Below are 19,346 nucleotides of genomic sequence, written 5' to 3' on the forward strand. Positions count from 1 at the left end.
TGCAGAGAGGCCAGGCTGGGGGAGGGCCCACAGAGGGAAGGACAGTGGCAGAGAGAAATGGAGAGGGAGAGTTGGGGGATTCAGGCTTTCTAAAGTGGAAGGTGGAGCTGCTTCCACGCAGAAATGGAGCACAAACAGTATACAAGACTGAGCTCATGTGAGCCAGGCAACCCCAAATGCTGAAACCATCCCTAACCCAAACTTTGGCATGTGCCTAAAGAGGCTCTAGCAGAAGGAGGTATACGATAGACAATGATGCCAGGAGATAGTGAGGAAGGGAGAAGAAACTTCCCTATCCCATGAGCTTCCAGAAGGCAGTCCCCCTGCCCTTCCTGAAAGGGACAGTCACCTCTTCCTTCCCCCTCACTTTTTTGTCTCCCCCCAGAGATGGGCGACTAATGCAATTGGTAAGGTTATTTGCTCAGGCAGCCAATGGGCCCAGTTACTTGGGGTTATACCCACAGCCCAGAGAAGTCCCCATCACCTGACCCATCTCTGCTTGAGCTTGGGGGTTCTGTGGACTCTCCATTCTAGCAACTTCCACTCACAGGAGTTTTTGCACCTGTGACTGAGCACCCAAGTTAAGTCACCCTCCTCAGAGCCTGGCTGTCTTCTGTTCATAGGGAGAAAGACAAGAACCCAGGTCAGACTTAGATGACAGGTCCAGATTGTAGACCAGCTTGACAGCAGTAAAGCTGATATTTTGATCTGCTTGTGGCTCATTTTATGTGATTATGTTCTATTGGCCAGAATCCTGGAGAGTGAGATGGATGAGTGACAAGATTTGGGCACATGTGCCCACATACATAGTCTCTGTTACCCTCCACACCTCAAGGGCATAGAGGCCATGGGAGGGAATGCCCCAGACAGGCTCTCTCCTTGGCCTTGTCTTCCTCCAGACCTCAAGGGCGGGAATTCCCAGCAAATGCAAATGCACAAGCCAGGAATGCTTGCATTCATTTTTAAGCATGGTACACTCTTTATAGGAGTCAAGCCTCAAGCCCAACTGACAATCTAGCTTTGGTGAGTGAGAAAGAGGCTCTATTCCAAGATGGGTCAGAAAATTGTGTTGTGGCCTAAAAGGTTAGAGACATCCATGCAATCACCTGGGTATCAGATTCCAACGCGCCAAGACCAATGTGCAGCGGGACCATCTGTAATAGCCTCTCTTGCAGGGCAGCAGGGAAACTTCCTGCTGTTACACAAGTCCTATCATTTGAGCCCTTCCATTGGCTTTCTGGGGTACCCCTTCTCCCACTGACTTCCTTCCAGGGTGCTCCTTCCCACCTCTTTCTTTCTTCTTTATCTGACTTCTCTCCCTCTGGCCAATTGCTCCCCAAGCCTCTTCCTCCCTATGCTGATGCCACCTTAAATTCTTAGCCCTCCGTGCCCTCACCCTCCTGATTATTTCCTTCATGGCATCTGCCCCAGGCCTGTGCCATTGTGAGTCACCTCCTGACAGGTCTCCTGGCACAACTGTGACAGGTGCTGCCACTTAACCTCACAAAGTGTCTTCCCCAGACATGGCAGCTGCTTCCTGTCACACAGGTTGGGGAGCAGCAGGGCGGGGGCACCTGGAGGCAACTTGTAATCATTTCAATGGGAGAAGCCAGGCAAGATTTGCTCAGAATGAACATGATTTTTTTGGATGTTGTGAATAGTCTTGCAAAGAACAGACCACCCGCTGAAGTCTTCCCTGGGGATTGTCACACAGGAGACTGTAATCCAGAAAAAGTGGAAGGCTAAAATCTTTGACCCTACACGACACTTCCAACTCTATAATTGTAATGACTTGGCTGAGGAACTGGGAGGGAAAATTGGGTGTTAAGAGTGATGGCTCAGATACAGCTGGCATGGAAGCACAGGATGTAAAGGGAGAAAGGACAGAGAAGTAGGTCAGGAAGATTCCAGATTTTACTCTAGATTTCTTATTTGATCTGTTCAGACTTTAGTGTTGAGTCTTCTTAAAGCTTTCTCACTTTTCATACCTTAGGAGGAACCTGTAAACCAGTAAGAACTGAAACACTGAGCTTAGGGACAGCAAAACAGAAACTGCTCCAGATCTGGGTTCATGAGATTGCAGACTAAAGAAGGTTAAGGACCTTCCATCCTGTTCCCTGGCCCCACACTGTGTCACCCCACCCCTGCTCAGAGCAGGTGTGAGGGACAGCTGCAGGTGGAGTCTGGGCCATGGGGTGTTCCAGGGACTCCCCTGTCTCAGGCCTTTCCTCTAAGATGGAGCAGGCCATGCTTGTGGCCAGTGCTGGGACTTTGCTTTCTCTAGTCATGTTGCATAGCCATCTCCATTCCTGAAGAACTCAGGGGCGAGCTTGTCCTGTTCTCAAGTGCACATCCTGCATCTGAGGGGTCTTGGTCCAGAGACCTCCCACATCCTTTGATAAATGGCTCCATTTGTTTCCTTGAAGATCTTAATCTTCCTAATTCACCGACACTTCAACTTCTCTCCTTCAAAGTAGTCCTCCACAAGAAAAAATATAACGCTTTTTTTTCCATGTATTTTCTGCCAGTTATTCAGAATCTACTTTCTTTTGCTGCCACATACGTTACATCGAGATGTCTGAGTGTGCAGGCAGGTTCCTGGTGCTTCTGGGTTATTGGCTTATTAAAGGACATCTCACCATTTTAGCACAGCAGTGAGGCAGATCACAACTCCTGTTTTCATGTTTAGTCAGAAAAAAAATTAGTCTCATTGTCTGTCTTTTTATTTAATCCCTTCTGAATGTTTCTTCAGACTCCTTCCAGTGACATCCAGACATTAATGCCTGCGCTCCTCTGCCAGTCTCTCCATCAAGTCAACCTTCCTTTCTCTATCTTCCCTGCCCTCCATCGTTGGTTTCTCCCTGTCCTGTTCTCCCTGTGCCTCCACAGTCAGCAGTTTGGCTTCCTGGCAGCTAATGGAGAAGAGTAAAACATTTGTTGTCTTCTGCCCCTTTCTCTGCAGCATAGAATCAGAATTTTGCATTGCATCCAGAACTGGTGAGGGCAGGCGAAGCATTAAACCCTGCTGTTTTCTGGGTCTCCAGGCATTTAGCAACCTAGATTTGTTCTGCTTTAAAGACCTCACCCAGTATTCAGAGTAGTTAAGAAAATAGCATCTCAATTACCTTCAGTGGGCTGGAGATGGGGAGGGTTTCAAATCCTCTTTGCAATTCTTAGCACTAAAATCCGTGTTTGAGAGGAGGCCTGTTTTGCCTTAAGATCATAATGAGTCAGTGGAAAAGTTAGCTTCAGCAGTGCAGGTCCTCAACCTTTATGTGCTTCCTGGGCTCCAAAGAGAAGGATATCTTTAAAGATGCTGGTTCCGCAGGACAACAGTGTGAGGACACGCAGTAAGTTCTGTTGATCAGCTGGCCACTTCACACACCCGGATCATTGTACGTCACTAAATGAGCCCAGGACAGCACTCGGTGGTGCCTTATAGCTTCACCACTCAGCCTGTGGTCCCCAGACCACGATACTGATGATACTTGGACATTTGCTAAAATGCAGAGTCCCAGGCTCACTCCAGACCCATTGATTCAGAATACATATTAACAAATCCCTGAGGAATTTATATGCAAATTAAAAGCTGAGGAGCATTTACTTTATAGCACAAACTTGACAAAACTCATTTTCTCACTTAATGAGGTAGTATTATCATAACGATCCCCATTTTACAGGAAACACTCTCTCCCTTCCTCCTTTTTTTGCTGTCATATAACCGTCCCATAAAAACAGCACTGCAGAGAGTGCAAATAAATTCTCACATTCCAGAAGATGGTCATATTATCCCCATGAAGGGTCCATACTCTGTTTTCTTTACACAAATATAGAGAATCACTCAGAGATCCGCAGCTGGCCTTGATTCTTGGTGTATCCCTTTTGCTTGGTAAAGAAGTGTAGATCAACACTTCTCAATTGATGGGCATGCATACTCAACTTACCAGAGCCTTTAGGACATGTGGCTGGTATCCACAACATAGCATAAGTTGGTTCTCTCTCATCCTCTTTGAAGAAAGGGAGTCAATGACTTTGCCTAAAGCTCCTGCCAGGCTCACTGTTGGGCTCATCTCTTTGTTTTAACACAATGGGCTTTAATAACTTGCAGCAAATACTCTATATTGGAATTTTAGGGTGGAAAGGCAGGCTTTCAATTCTGTCATATGGATTCATCACTGCAAAGGTAAGATAAATCTACACAACAAGAAAGTTGTGTTGGTGTGTTTGATTATATTGTTGTTTGAGTCTTAGAAATACTTAAATTGGGCCACCAGTATTGTTTCAGTAAGAGAGGTAATTTTTATCTTTATTAGCCTCCCTGTAACAAATGATCTCAAAACTCCCTTTCAGCTCTTAGATTCTGTAACCCAAAGAGAAAGAAAGGAAAATGAGGGTGAGAGGGTGTCTCTGTCTCTCTTCAATCTTGAGGAACTAGGGAGAGTAACTTGTCTGGATGATTGTCTGCTGAGGCAGAGAGTGTGACCAGGGATCTCTGAGATCCCTGCGAATAGGGTCCTATCCCAGAATCCAGAAGGCCCCACTGCTCTGGAAAGTCTTCCTCAAAATTTTCAAGTTTCCCTCTGGTGCCTGGGACCAGCCAGACCAGCAGTCACTGCCAGGAGAGTCATGAAATTGGAAGTGTGTGGGTGTTCTCTAGGAAAGTCTTCCCCTTTTAGGGTGCGTTACCAAACTCTACCCAAAGTTGCTCTTCAGATAAATTCAACCATATTGCTCAAGAACCCTGAATCACACCTGTGGGCTTGTCCTGGGGCCCTGTCCACAGGTCCAGGTTCCAGAAGGTGACCTGGCAAATACATCATTTCTACTGGCCAACATAAGGTTTTTTTCATAAAGTTGCTTGAGAATTGGCTACTGAAATGGTGCTGACTTGGAACTGTTAGATATGGAGGGACCATTTGGAAAACATTTGCCTGGGGCCCTATACCTTCTAGGGATCCAGAGAGTAACTAGTATCCAGATACTGATAGCCCAGCAGGAGAGGTCATGGCCTGGGGTAAGGGGCGGAGGCAAGGAAGGCAGGGAGAGATCTGGGGAAGTGGGCAGAGTACATGGCTGAAACTCCCCTCTCTCAGACTAAAGCCAAATCAAAGTGTCAGAACACTAGTTCCATCCCCTGCGTCCATCATTCCTCCAGACACCCCACCCCACCTTCCTGCTCCTCAGCCATAGTGGACCCAGACTTGGTTGAATGAATACCTATCAGATCAGAAATATGATCTGAAGGGAGCGTGTGAGGAAAGTGAGAATGAGTTTTATCATCCTGAAATCTAATTTCATACTCACACCAAAAGCACAACAAGAAATCAGGAACAATTCTACAAGGAATGCAAATGATTACGCTTCCTCTCTGGCTTTTGAGTTGACTGGCTTTACTCAGGAACCCAGTGCTTTGACTGAACTCAGAACATTTATATTTCAAGGCAGAGGGTCTGTTCTCTTTGCAATGAGACACCGGGAGTGGGAGAAGGGACAAAGCAAAGGGAACTAAAATGTTGCAAGAGTGTGCAAGATCAGCTACAAGTAATTTAAATTTTACAGTTCCAGAAAATCTTCAGTCATGAATTATAAACTTCACAAGAGCCTACATACAAAACTTGCAGAATATACCACAGAGCCCAGTATTAAATCTATGAGGTTGTCATGGATGACCCGTGGTTTGGGGGTATCATATTTATTTTTTCTTGACAATGTTCATTGAATACTCACTGCACGTTTATAAAGTGCATCCTTATTCACTCACTCACTCATTCATTCATTCATTCATTCTTCTCCAGTTTATGTTCTTCAGCAAAGTTTCAGACCCCACCAACTGCTTTGCATCTACTTATATAACAATTTGAAGTGGTCACTTACCCATGCAAATAGTAGTTTCTATTCTGTCTAGAAAGACATTTGTGCATAGTGAAAAATTAACTTTGTAACATACTCTATAGTTATTTCTTCCCTTTTTTGTTATATTGTTGATCATAATGATTCCCTTTTCAATATCACCAGTTTAGTAATTCACTGGGCTATTTTATATATATTCTAGCTAACACCCCCCCATAATAATCATATAAGAAAAATAACAAGGAACCCCTTCTTCCCTTCTTATCAAGTGACCTAAAAAGGTAAAGTGACTTGGACAAAAATACATTGCTCCAGGACTTAAGCAGAGAATGTCTTTCTTCAAATGCCATACTTTTGGGTTAGCATGTTTTCCTGTAACCTTGGCCTTGATATTTGCACCCCATTTTTACAGGTTTTTTTTTTTGTATTCTTATTCCATAAGCTCTAGATCTGAATATATTTCTGCCCCTGGCTTCAGTTTCTTGATTGTTTCCTGACCATTTCTCTTCTCTCCAAAGGTCAGGGCTTTGTGAGTGAGGATGAATACTTGGAAATCTCTGACATCAAACGTGACCAGTCTGGGGAGTATGAGTGCAGCGCCTTGAATGACGTGGCTGCACCAGATGTGCGAAAAGTCAAAATCACTGTAAACTGTGAGTTGACCCACTGTTAGCGGGTTCTGGGGGGCAAGAGGGCATAGGCATTAAGACAGCTAACTGGTAATGGCAGAGCCATTCTCCAATAGACCCTAATAGTTCCAGCAGGAAAAGAAGTCATCAGAAGGCTTTGTCCCATCTTTGCGTCCATCATCAATTTTTCCTGGAAGCTCCCTGTTACTGTTAGAGCTTTTAGCAGATGGGGGCAAGTGTTCATTTTGAATTGATTTGGACACTTGAAGATGTTGGGGTCAATGAAATATCTCCAAGCCAGAATTTCTTCTCCTAAAATGAATGGCTATTTAACGGGGAAGGAAAGGTGTCACAAAAAATCCATTAGGGCCCTCCCTGGTGGCGCAGCGGGTTAAAGCACAACACTAAGAAGCTAAAGCCACCTCCACATGAGTTCAATCCCCACCTATCCCGGAGGTGACCACATGGCGCAGCAGACCTCTCCTGACCCGCCCGCTGCTCCCCTCAGCAGTGTACTACGACAGTCTGCCTGTTCTCCTCCCCACTCTGTCTCTGATGCATTACCTCACCGCCCCTGCACCTCTGGCCTGTACTCCAGTTCTGTACACACAAATAAATCTTTAAAAAAAATCCATTTGTGTAGCAGGTGTCTGGAGGTGCCCTTACATCTATTTCATGAACTCATGTTGCATTTCTCCCTGCAGACCCTCCCTACATCTCAAAAGCCAAGAACACTGGTGTGTCAGTTGGTCAGAAAGGCATCTTGAGCTGTGAAGCCTCGGCAGTGCCAACAGCTGAATTCCAGTGGTTCAAGGAAGAAACCAGGTACCTCAAAAATGGAAATAGGGCATGTCTGAAGCAGTGTTGATGTTTCTTTCCACCTGGAAGGAAGGTGAGAAAGGGGAGGGAGAGATATGCAAAACTGAATTGCATTACAGCCTCCTTTATGTAACACAATCTCCTTTTAGAAATAGAAACAAGTGGAGGAAGCAGGAAGTAGGCAAAATGAATTGAACTTGTTTTAAAATTTGAGCTTAGTTGTAGCCATGGCCGTGTTCAGTGATGAGAAGTGGGAAACGTGGCCTTTTAGCATGAACGTCCTCTCCTTTTTCTTCCTGATGAAGGTTAGAGGGCTAGGAGTAAGAGGGACTGAACGAGTTAAATTACAATGTTTTCCCAAGGAGAGACTTCTTGTAGGTCAAGCTATGGTGTCTTTGAGTTGTCCCAGCATCTCTGTCTGCCATTTCAGCCTATTTGTAGAACCAGACCAGCAGTGCCTTCTCTTATTGCAGGCTAGCCCCCGGCCTGGATGGCATGAGGATTGAGAACAAAGGCCGCATATCCACTCTGACTTTCTTCAATGTTTCAGAAAAGGATTATGGGAACTATACTTGCGTGGCCACAAACAAGCTTGGAAACACCAATGCCAGCATCACACTGTATGGTGAGTGCAGGAAGCCCACGTGCAGTAGACACACCCTATGGGGAGTTCGGGGAACTCATAAGGGAGGAGGGCACGATCTACTATCTTGTGTCCATCCATACCGTTCAGACCACCACCCTGAAATAGCAAGTACTTCCTCCCGTCATTCCCTAGCATGAGATTCAGTGATTCAGTAATGGACATCTCCTGGTCTGTTGAAAGGCCAGGTTTGCACCTTAAAAGAGAGGTAAACCAAATTCTGAACCAAGTTGAATGGTGTTTGCCATAAAGATAGAAGCATGGGATAATCCAGTTGTACGGCCCAGTGGTTTTGGAGAAAATTTAGGTATAATTTTGAAGATACCTCCTCCAATAATAGTCTCTAATTGGGGGGTTATTATTTGTAGATTTAAACCAAGTCAAATACTGCCATCATGAGTCTCATGTTGACTGCTATGTCACATTCTCATTCATGGGGATGAATAGAGCAGTGTCTGAGTCCTCATCACAGGAGCCTCAAGCCTTCACTGCAGTTACTTCCCTCCCATGAGGATGGAAAGTCCCCCAGAACCATGACTTAGCCACCTGTGTCTCTCCCTCAGTCAAGCTTTCCATCCTGCTGTGTCCATCTCCTTGTGTAACCTTTCACACCAGGGCCCAGGGCCAGTTTGCTGTGATATCTCATGTGTGTGTATTTGTCTATTTGCTGAGATATGATTATATGGAAGCATCTGGTGAGTAGGATGAAATGGTATCTATTTTCCATGTGCACCTCAGACCCTGAACAATCTCAGCATTGACATTAACTAAACTTGGTCCACCAACCATCTGAAATGTGTGATCTATGTCTTTTGTTTTCTCTCTGCATTGTGTGTGCATTGTGCTGTGTGTGTCTTAGAAATAAGCCCCTCATCAGCAGTGGCAGGTGGGTACAGCATGTTCCTTCCTTCCTCTGCCTGCCTGAATGCCAATGCTTTTGAATTTAAGCCTACTTCAAAGATAGGCTTGCCTGCTCCACCTCCCTGGTTTACTTCTCCATAGTGGATAGACTTCAGTGGGTTGGCTTGCAGAGGCGAAGTACAGGCATGCAGAATATGATGGCTTTCAGACACTATCATGATAGGCTTCAGGAAAAAGGATATTTTCAGCTCCCCCAAACATTTTTTTTTTTTTTTTTTTGCACAGAGTAGCCCAAAATGAACCCAGTCCAAAGTCCAAAGCAATGATTGGATCATTGTCTCCATGGAGAAATTACCCGTCGACATTTTATTCTCTTAGCCATGGCAAATAAGATCACTCTAAAACCTTCACGTTTAAAATAAAGATACCCCTGGAATCATTATTCATAGTAAAAATATCTACCATTTACTATCTGTTGACTGACTTCTAGCATCATGTAAATACTGTACAATACCTGTTATTAACCCCATTTTAGAGATGAGTGAAAGAAGGAACAAAGAGACTGAGTAAGTAGAAGTAAATGTAGCTATTGAATGGCAATGGTGAGAACCAGCATGGGGCACTTCCATTACAAATAACGACAGCAAATGTATAATGAGACTGTATTAGCTGATTAAAGCTACCATAACAAAATATCATGGGCTTGGCTTAATCAGTAGAATTTAATTTCTCATGATTCTGGAGGTCAGACTCCAAGATCAAGGTTCTAGCTGATTCCATGTCCAATAAGGGCTCTTTTCTTGGCTTATGGAAAGTTACTTTATCCCAAAAGAACTTTCCTCAGAGAGTGAGAAAAGGGGACCCTTTGGTGTCTCTTCTTATTAAGCCAATAATCTAATCAGATCAGGGTGTTAATCATATTAACATTAATTACTTCCTTATAGGCTCTGTCTCCAAATAGGCATGGGGGTTAAGGCTCAAATGTATCAATGGGGAGGCATGGTTTGCACATTTCAGTTCATAAAAAAGACATAGCTTCATACCCTACTGTGATCAGTCACATGCCAACCATTTAGGCTTGCTGAGACTTACTTCCTGGTCTATGCTATCAGGATGTTGATATCTGCCTCAAAAGGCTGGAGAAAGGATTAAACAAGGTCCTGTAAATAAGATATCCCTTAAGTCCTATGGCTAGATGTATGGCTTTGATGAGGAACAAGTTACAGTTTCAGTTCTCTCAGTTAAAATTAGGATTGCATTTCCTGGCCTTCTGACTGTAATAATTGTGAATTATGATTAAGACTATGTTCATCAAAAAGACATGAGAACCTGAAAACCATTGTAGAGATGCAAGGCACTAAGGTAATTTCAACACTTGGTATGAGACAGTCCATCTCATCACTGCTTCCCTTGATACAACTGCCAGAACAATCACCCTACTGGGTTTGTGCTTTTCTTTCCTCCAAAATCCTCCATTCTCTTTTACTATGTAACCACCAGTCCTGTAAGTGACCCCAACTTGTTTCACTGGGTTAGTGTCTAGTCACGTTAGCATCTGGAACTGAAGGAAGTCTTTCCTGACTTCTGTGAGTAGATCGGTTTCCCCAGGACAAATCCATTTATACCAAAGTTCTGAAAGCTTGGTTCATTCAATACAATACATTCCCTAGGTTCATTCAACAAATGCATCTGTATTGCAAGGACCCGTGTCTAGGGGATGAGTATTGAGATGACTGATAGTCTGTAGATGTCACTCTCTATTTGTAATTTATTTTCCTTCATTTATGTGTTTTTTTTTCTTTTTCTTTTTTTATAATTAAATGTTGTCTTCCTCTTTAGCCCATGTGCTCCATAAATGTAGCGATCACGTCACTGGCTTGATTGATCCTGTATCCAACACAGGGATCTGTACATAGTAGTTGATCAGGACACTTCTGTCGAATGAATAAAGGTTCACATTGAAAAGGAGGAGGGTTGTGTTAGTGATACCAGCATAAAAGTTCAGCTGCAGAAACTTAAATAGGACAGAATGGAATATCTCTATGTGTTTCAGGGTTCTTTGAAGCCAGGCTCTTCTGCTCACTGGCCGATAAGTTGGGGAACATGGATCTGAATGGGCCTCAGTGAAAACATTTTGTATATGTCGTCCTCTATGGTTCCCACAAAGCCTAATTCTCAGGTTCTATGCCTGAGTGGCAATAGTGTCAGCATAAGATCAGAGTTCTTGGCCAGTGAAGTAATCCTTTTCACTGGCTCAAAATGCTCCCTCTAGTCCTCAATGCCCCCATAATTATGGTTAATTATTACAAACCATTTACTATGCACAGGGCCACTAGACTAAGTGTTCTGCATGTTTCATCTCATTTAATGACTTTAGGAAGTAAGTGCTATATTTATCCCACTTTTACAGAAGAGGCAATCGAGAGGTTAGGTATATCACACTGGCTTAAAGTGCTTGAGCTGGAATTTGAGACCATGACTCTGGCTCTAGTGTCTGAACGTTTTGCTGCAGTTTTAACCCATCTGATAACATTCGGCAGCCCATCATGGAGGTTGGAGAAGAACCTTCTGGATGAAACCCCATATCAAAAGTTAGCTTGCTTGTACCTGTTTATCACAACATTGCCCCCTTTTAACTATCTTCATCCAAACCTATTCTTTTAAAACACAATTTTTACCTTTACAAGCCATGTGCTCACATTTACCCAAAGCACACACACACAGACACACACACACACACCATTCCCAGGCATACATTAGTGTTTGCCTTCAAAAACTGTTTGTTTTTTGGAGCTCCATTTGGTTCTGCACAGTGAACCTTCACAACACACACTCATAATAGGCCTCTCACTTGAACACTCCTTTCATATATCTCCTACCTACATATAAAGAAGAAAGGAAAGTGGGATAAAAGCAATTTCAAAAGACTACAGAAGACAAAGACTTTGAAGACAAAGGGTTCGTAAGTGGGTTGAAGCAAGAAGTGATTAGCAAAATGTGAGAAACAATCTCAGAAGGTGGGTGATGCTCTGAGCTGACTCAGGGATGGTGGGTTGTGAGAAGCTTCTTCCTGGAAAGCGATAGCAGCCCTTCAATAACCATGCAGAGCAATAACCTACTCTCTGCAGTCCGAGTAGACCCTGCAGGCAGAGAACAGTCAAAGTAGCCTAAGGAGTGTCCTTTCCTTGACCCCAGGCAGCTGCAGGTTCTGAAAAGGCATAGAGCATTGAGAAGAGACCAGTACCGGGAGTGGGGAAGCTGGGCTCCACTCTGTCTCCTACTAACCATGTTGTTCTCTGCCTGTAGTTGTCTGTAAAATGTAAGAACACACAAGGTGGACCTTCAGAATACGTCTAGCTTTCTAAATGTGTGTACAGAGTTGGGAGAAGAATGGAATAGAGTTCTAAAACCTATAACTCATAACCTTGGGGATGGTGGCAAGGGCCTGCACTGTGGCAAGGCAGCTTGCCCTGAGTATGTGCAAGCTTTATGGTGCAGCCATTTATTTGAAGGTCCATGGGCGGGCCCTGGTGTCAGGTCTTAGGAACCTGAGGTGCACATCCCAGGGCAATTTCTAACCTTGGTATGCAGGCCACAGCTTTGCCTCTCACAGAAGCCACTCACTTTCTCTCAACTTGCCAACCCACTTGGCCTCCACTGGGTCTTAAGCAGGAGGCCGAGCCTGCTGTCCTTAGAGTGCAAAGAGGGAAGATTCTGAACTTGATTGCACCCAGCACTGCAGAGAGTGTGATGTGCTTAATGAGCCATATAACTGCCTAGATTACTGGAACTGGCAGGGGACAGGGGCAGAGAACACAAACAAAGCTAGAGAGGAGAGGGGGCGCTGCAGAGAAAAACGCATTTCTCACATTTTATCTGTGAAATCTTGGCGGCACAAATTAGTTACATGAAGAGTTAAGTATCAGAAATAGAGACAACTCACAGGAATCTTGTCATTGCAAATGAAAATGGCATGGCTCCAGTTAAGAACATCTGGGCTCTGGATTTTTTCCTCAGATAAAGTCTCAGCCCTTCATAACAGCCACCACTATAGCCTACCTGAGCAGCCCCTGGAAGTCGTGAGGACAGAATCTCTATTTCCTTTGCTAATGTTTGCTCCTCAGAATAAATAAACATATGAGCCTAGCTGTTCAAATCTGATTTTCAGCATGAGCCTTCCATCAAGCAGTCCCCCTGATTTTTCTTCCTAAACTAACTCCCTCTGCCATAATAGCCCTCTTCTTCTTTATTAACGTCCTAACAATTGCGCCTTTCCCGCAGGTGGCACCAGGTGAGACGTAAGGCCTGGGATTATGGCTTCTGAAGATGCCCTTTCAGTCTGCCTTCCACTCCCACTCCATGGCTTCTCTCCCCTTTTCCTCCAAACCTCTGGAAGAACACCCAGCTCTATCATCTCTACTTCCTTCTCCCTTTCTCCACGTCTTCTTTCCCTTCTCCAGCTTCTTCCAGTGCTGTGCATACCTCACTCACCCTCCAGAAACCCAACTTCCTTTCAGTTCCAAACCTCCCTTTGGCTCCACCTTTCTGCCTTAGCCTTCTATGGCTCCCTCACTACCTGCCCTATATGTCTGTCCTGCTCCTCTGTGTGAGGAGAGGGGTCTTCCATGTCCTCAGTCAGCTTATGAAAAAGTAGCACAGCCTGTAGTGCACTTAACCTTGGGTGTTTTAAAAATACCAATTAAGTTGAGTGACAAGCCACTCTCCCACCCGAATGTTTGTCAGGAGTCTCAAACTCAGTCTTCCTCTCCTGGGGCCTGACACTTCTGCAGTGCACCTTATCTTTTCACCTGTATGCTCGAGCTAGCATCTCTACAGTCATTTCCTTTGTCTGCCTCCCTTAGTGTTAGCACTAATACCAGCAAGCAGGCCACTTGCCCTGCATGACTGTTCCCCAACCCTTGCTCACCTCCCCTGTGATATATTTTAGCTGACACTGGATATAAAGTTGTTGTTGAAGCTTTTTTTTTATCACTTTTTATTTAATTTTTGGATATTGTGGCATGTCTTCCACTAGGTGTGGTTACTGCTGTTCTCCCACCACCAAAGCACCCATAGTTTATCACCACAGTCCCTTGTGGTCTTCCTCCCTCCATTCCTTTACCCCATCTTTCCCCACCTGTCCCCTCCAGAGGCCTCATAATTATGGTCAGCTTTCAAGATTTGTTTTTGACCCTATGAGCAGCTTTCAAGGTTTGTTTTTGAATCTGTGTTTGTTCTTTCTCTATTTCACATGTCAGTGAAATAATCTAGTATTTGTCTTTCTTTCTGGATTTTTTCACTTAGCATCAAACCATCCAGCTCCATTCATGTTCTTTTTTGACTGGTGAGTAGGGATGTCAGGATGTTGTTCCCAATGTACCAGTTCCCTCATCATTGGTAAATCCTCTCCTATCTGCCACTGAGGGGTAAAGTGACCTTTCCATATCTCAAAAAGAACCAGTTCATGACCCAAATCAAAGACTGGTGTTGCTCTGAGATTCATATATCTTAGAGCTTCAAGTTCCAGATCTCAACTGTTCTGTGTCCCTACTCGTATAGACTCACCCCCCACCGCCAGAACACCAGATCTGCACATTTAAACCTTTAACTTTTTGCTTCAACTCTTTCCATCCATTCATTCATCTGTCCAACCTACGTCTATGTAATGTGAACTATATGCCGAGAAATTAAGTTAAATATTGAAGTACAAGGAGTTTCCAACATTGTGGAAATAAGTAAAGAAATGAAGTAATAAAAGATGGTGGCATGCTAGAGAAATGAAGATGCCTTGGTGTCAGTTAAGCCTGGCTTTAGACAGCTAAGTACGCTGCGGTGTAGGTCCTGTTACTATTTCACTTCACAGAAGAGGAGCCTGGAGTGCAAAGAATTGGAGTGTCATGAGTGAATTTCCACAGCTGGGAGTTCCAGCATCGAGGGAAGAGAACCAGTATCTGTCTCATACCTCTGTCCTGTTTATTTTTTGACCCACACATGTTCTGTTTCTTCCCATATATGCAGGGTCACAGGTTAAGGCTTTTGTCCTCTGCTGTGGCTGACAAAATCGCACTTATCCTGTTGAGTTCTGCAATGTGTCACCTCACCCATGGGTTATTTCTGAAATCTACTGAAGAATCATGTATCTCTCGGCTTTCAGGGTAGCTTACCCATAGGCTTGTATTTTGTTTCTGCATTTTTCAGATGTCATGCTGTAGCTCAACATGGTTATTTCCCAGTAAATGTTTGCTGAATTAATAAATACATCCTCAGTTAAATGGGGACATCAGCTATAGTCTCTATTCAGTGGGAAACTTGACTAACCCAAGAAAAGGCAATCACTCCAGGGGATTTGTGGTCTTCTCCCCAGTTGGAAGCCAAATAATTCTTTCTCTGACACCTTCCCTTGCATTCCAGGCTCCTGTGTCTCAGTGCTAATTTGAAATTTAGGTTCCTACCCCTCTTTCCCTCACCCAGGGTTTTCCTTGTGAGGAGACTGTATCAAACATTCCAATTCTCTGTTGAGGTAGACATTCATCAAATGATTTCTTCTTGCACAGACATGAAAAGCTGCACACATTTGTCCATTTCCTGCTGATAACATATATGCTTTTTATTTTCCATATCCACTCTTTAAATCCAGGTGGGAGGGAATGAGTCAGAGCAAAATACCATTGCTTTTGGCTGATGACAGCAGCATAATCATTTGTATTTTCCCCAACCTGCAAAATGTCAACATATTAGAAAAAAAATATGCAGACATTTCACATTTCACTCCTGATGAGGTTCCTTGTCGCTGCCTCACACCCCACCCTCCTCTATCTGAATCATTGACATCTGGCTATTAGCCTAAGCATTTAGAATTTAACACTGAGCATTCAGGGTGTGCTGATGTCAGCACACACACGAGAGCTTATGGTTCAGTGTAGAGTCGAGTCTTGTCTCTTTCAGGTTTGTGATGAGCTGACAGATTTGAATTAAATTCTGATATTAACTTCTTAGGCTTCTGTCTTTGTGGTAAGCACAAAACAGAGAACCCTGACCGTAACAAAACAAAGATGGCTGCTTGTGCTGCCCCATTATCCACGAGTCCTCTTTGCGCCACCAAGCCCAGTTAATCTCACTTGTAAAACAACACAGGGCGTTGTTTTCCACTGTAATTAAAGACAATGGAAGAAAGTTCCCTTTGAAGGGAAATACTGTGCCTTCATCAGCCAGCCCAGCTGAAAACAGGTTTATGTTTCACCAACAAGTATAAGGCACCCACCCTTAATTAGATTTCCTTGCTCCTCTTTTAATCACCAAGAACATCATTATCTTTTTGGTTCCTCATTAGGAAGGTCACATAGTTCATATTCATACTTACAAAAGCTAGCCAAATTTCAGAACAAAACTGTATCTTCTTAGACTTCAGATATTTCATTGATCTCACAGTGCCATCACCAAGTTCAATTTGCCTGTGGGCTTTTTTTTAACACTTCCTGCTAATGTGATCAGCTTACCTCCTACCATTTTAGTAGCATCGCAGCTAGAGTACCTGGTGTTGCTGCCATATTTCATTACAGTCACAGAAAAGAAAACAGTGACACATTTCAGTACCTTTGTTGCTCTTAACATACACTTCAGTTTTAAGATGCAAAATCTCTTCTTAGGCAGGATATCATCAGTAAGCTTACATATTTGGGGGGGGGGGAGTTTTGTGCTGAGTTTGGGTACTCTTGATTTTCAGCACCTGCTGATCAAGAGGCTTGAATGCAGCCGCGAAGTCCCAGTTCCGGGATTGTCAGGCCTATCCTGCTGGCTAATTCTGTTTTAAGTGTTTGACCAGATTTGCTTTAACCATTCTAATGTTTAGCATATTTACTTTAACAAAATAAGTAGTCTCTCCAAAGTGGATTTATTTGTTATCTATGTATTCATTTGTTTCTTCCGTTCTTTCTCACCTTGGCTGATTTTCACAAATGGCCATAGACATCTTTGCTCCAGCCCACAGTGAACACACAACTCTCCCCTGTACCATTTGCCATTTCAGAAATGCATATCTTTAGCATTTCTAAGACTGTTTCTGAATGCTGAAGACAACTTATTTCTGTCCATCACCATGTATCCTGTTGTTATCCTCATTGTCACTCATTGTTTCGTGGTTCTGCGTCATCATTTAAGCTTTTATTTTCAGAAACACTCAACTTTAGGTCTGAAGGAAGCAATTAATTTTTAGCATTTGAAACTGCAAAGCTTCAGGGACTGGAAAAAGGGGAAATTTCCTACTTTTGTTTATCTCTGGAAAAGATGTAACTAAACCTGATCATTATAACAGCCAATTTAATTGAATCTAGTCATTGTTAGCCATAAATAAAAATTCCTTGGGTGTGGCATTTGCCCAGAGGAAACAAATGCCTCAGAACATCTGGCCATCTCTAGGCAGCTTTTATGTGTGGTTGGCAGCCGAGTCAGGGCTGTGCAGCAGAGAGCAGTCACTAGCTTGCTAACCAAAGCCAAGTGTGCTTTCAGCTGGTGTCTGACAATGGCCTTTGAGAACGTACAATTTGACAGGGTCGCATCATGTAAATTGGGATCTCCACAAAGGATACTGTTTCAGGAATCATGATATTGTCCTGGTTGTAATTCCCCTAATACTCACTCATCTTTTGTTACACTGAGTGACCTTATACAACATCTTAACTAATCCCCAGAGCTACCCTGCAAGGACAGATGAAACATACTATAGTATGTTTCATACTGTTTCATACAGTAAATATAAATAAACACACACACACACACACACACCACATATATTCTCTGAAATACACACACTGATGAGGAGCAGAGCCAGAATTCATATTCTGATCTCTCTGACTCTTGAATTAATTTCAGGCATCCTAAAATTCTTCAGTAGGAGGAGTGTTCCTGAGATGAATGTTGCAGCATTTGCAACTTCTCAAATCTGGGAAGCTTTAAAAATGGTACTTATGTATTTATCTAATAGTGCTTGTGATGTCGATGAGGACAGAGGATTTTGAGGCCCTGCTGGAGCACAGACTCTGTGAAGGCAGAGATGGGTCTGTTTTTTCCTCTGAAAAGAGACTGCCAGGCTTTCAAAACACTTGCTGAGGGAATGGCTGTGATTTCTGAGGCAACTGGAGTTGGTTTCCCTGGTACACTGCCCCTTTGCCCTGAGACTTACCTCAGAGCTGAGCTTTGACCTCTCCTGTTGCTCTGCTCTGTGTTCCACATCCTCCAAAGCCCCTAAGGAGGGCAAAAAGCCCCTGACTGGGAACCAGCTCACATTCTCACTCTCTCCCCTGCCACAACCTCACCTCCAGCTAAATGTTTCTGGAAAAGACCTAAGTAAGTCCGTATTAGACTTGCCTGAGAAGCAGAAGGAAGGAGACTGTATCCACATCATGGACAGGAGACTGTCACATGCCTTCACTCTCCCAGGTCCCACGGGTTCCACGCATCCTTCAGCTTGCCTTGGAGTGTGGCATCCCTGCCCCCAGCTATCAAAATAACTGACGGGCCTTGTCAGGGATTGTGTGCTAGCAAGCCATAGAGTCAGGATTTAAACTCAAATTGTTGTGACTCCAACTTCTCCAGGATAAGATAGAGCGGTCAGTAACTTTTTCCCAAAGGTTGTTTAGTGTCACAAAGACAAGACAGTAAGGCTGGAGGGGGGTGATAGAGAACCTTGTACAAGGTCCCCAGAGGGTGTCTGTTCTCCCTTTATGTCATGGGACTTGTCTTTAGTCTTTTTTTCCAGCCCTATCTTTTCTTAAAACCCTGTCCTTTGTCTGAGTATATTCCCATGTTAATTTTCTTTAGAATCCATAGCCAAAAATGAACCTCACATCTCTAATTCCTGCATTCTAGGCTTGAGAGAAAAGCTGTATTTTTCCATAATTCTATAACCCTTTCTGCCCAAGAAAAATGAATGGAGTGAAAGAAAATAAATGCATTCCTAACCCTGCTTATTGAAATTAAAACTAGTATTATCTTGGGCACACAGAGAAGTCCAGGTAGTGGTTATTTCAATAACTATGGTATGGAAAGCCATACTCAATTTGATATCTATTGATGTGTATATACTCAAGGTGCTTCCAATGCTCAGTTCAGGTGAAGAGATCCTCCAGCATCATGGGATTCCCTGAAATGGATGCATTGAGCTAACACTTGCAAAAACATCACACCATCTTTAGGGGCTCAGTGGCCCTCAGTGGATGAGCAATCCCTTTCTTCTTCTGTTATTAAAACACAAGGAAGCATTTGCTTAAACTAAGTATACCGAAGCCCCATGGAAGAGACCCAGCCCAGATCCATATGGCCAGTAGAATCTGTACTTTAAAGATGCAATTAAAGAATCGATTTTTTGCACATGTCTGCTACATCTTATTCCTCCAACCTAGAGCATAGTAATCAGTTGTGAGCCACTCTGTTCCTGCTCTGAACAAAGCTCAGGAACTCTCCTGTAGGGCCTTACCTTCCTGGCATAAGGCCTAGCTGCCCAGCCCCAAAGGTGTCAGGCTCAGTATCTATCACAAATGATTGGATTA

General features: G+C 43.7%; 1 protein-coding gene across 15 annotated transcripts in view; it reads left to right on the forward strand.

Moving 5' to 3' along the window:
- OPCML (opioid binding protein/cell adhesion molecule-like) overlaps positions 1 to 19,346 on the forward strand; it is a 1,053,884-nt gene that overhangs the window by 1,026,937 nt on the left and 7,601 nt on the right. For 5 of the 15 annotated variants that reach the window (XM_004689084.2, XM_012729779.1, XM_012729780.1 and 2 more), the window contains exons 4-6: positions 6,369 to 6,503; positions 7,184 to 7,304; positions 7,772 to 7,923. In XM_004689084.2, the coding sequence (XP_004689141.1) occupies positions 6,369 to 6,503; positions 7,184 to 7,304; positions 7,772 to 7,923 (408 nt within the window). Of the gene's footprint in view, positions 1 to 6,368; positions 6,504 to 7,183; positions 7,305 to 7,771; positions 7,924 to 8,309; positions 8,720 to 8,800; positions 8,828 to 19,346 lie in introns of those variants that run through there. The other 10 variants (XM_012729785.1, XM_012729784.1, XM_012729783.1 and 7 more) reach the window with 5 other exon arrangements.

Source organism: Condylura cristata, unplaced genomic scaffold (genome assembly GCF_000260355.1).
Source record: "Condylura cristata isolate star-nosed mole 26May11 unplaced genomic scaffold, ConCri1.0 scaffold00025, whole genome shotgun sequence".
In the NCBI taxonomy this organism is placed as follows: Eukaryota; Metazoa; Chordata; class Mammalia; order Eulipotyphla; family Talpidae; genus Condylura; species Condylura cristata.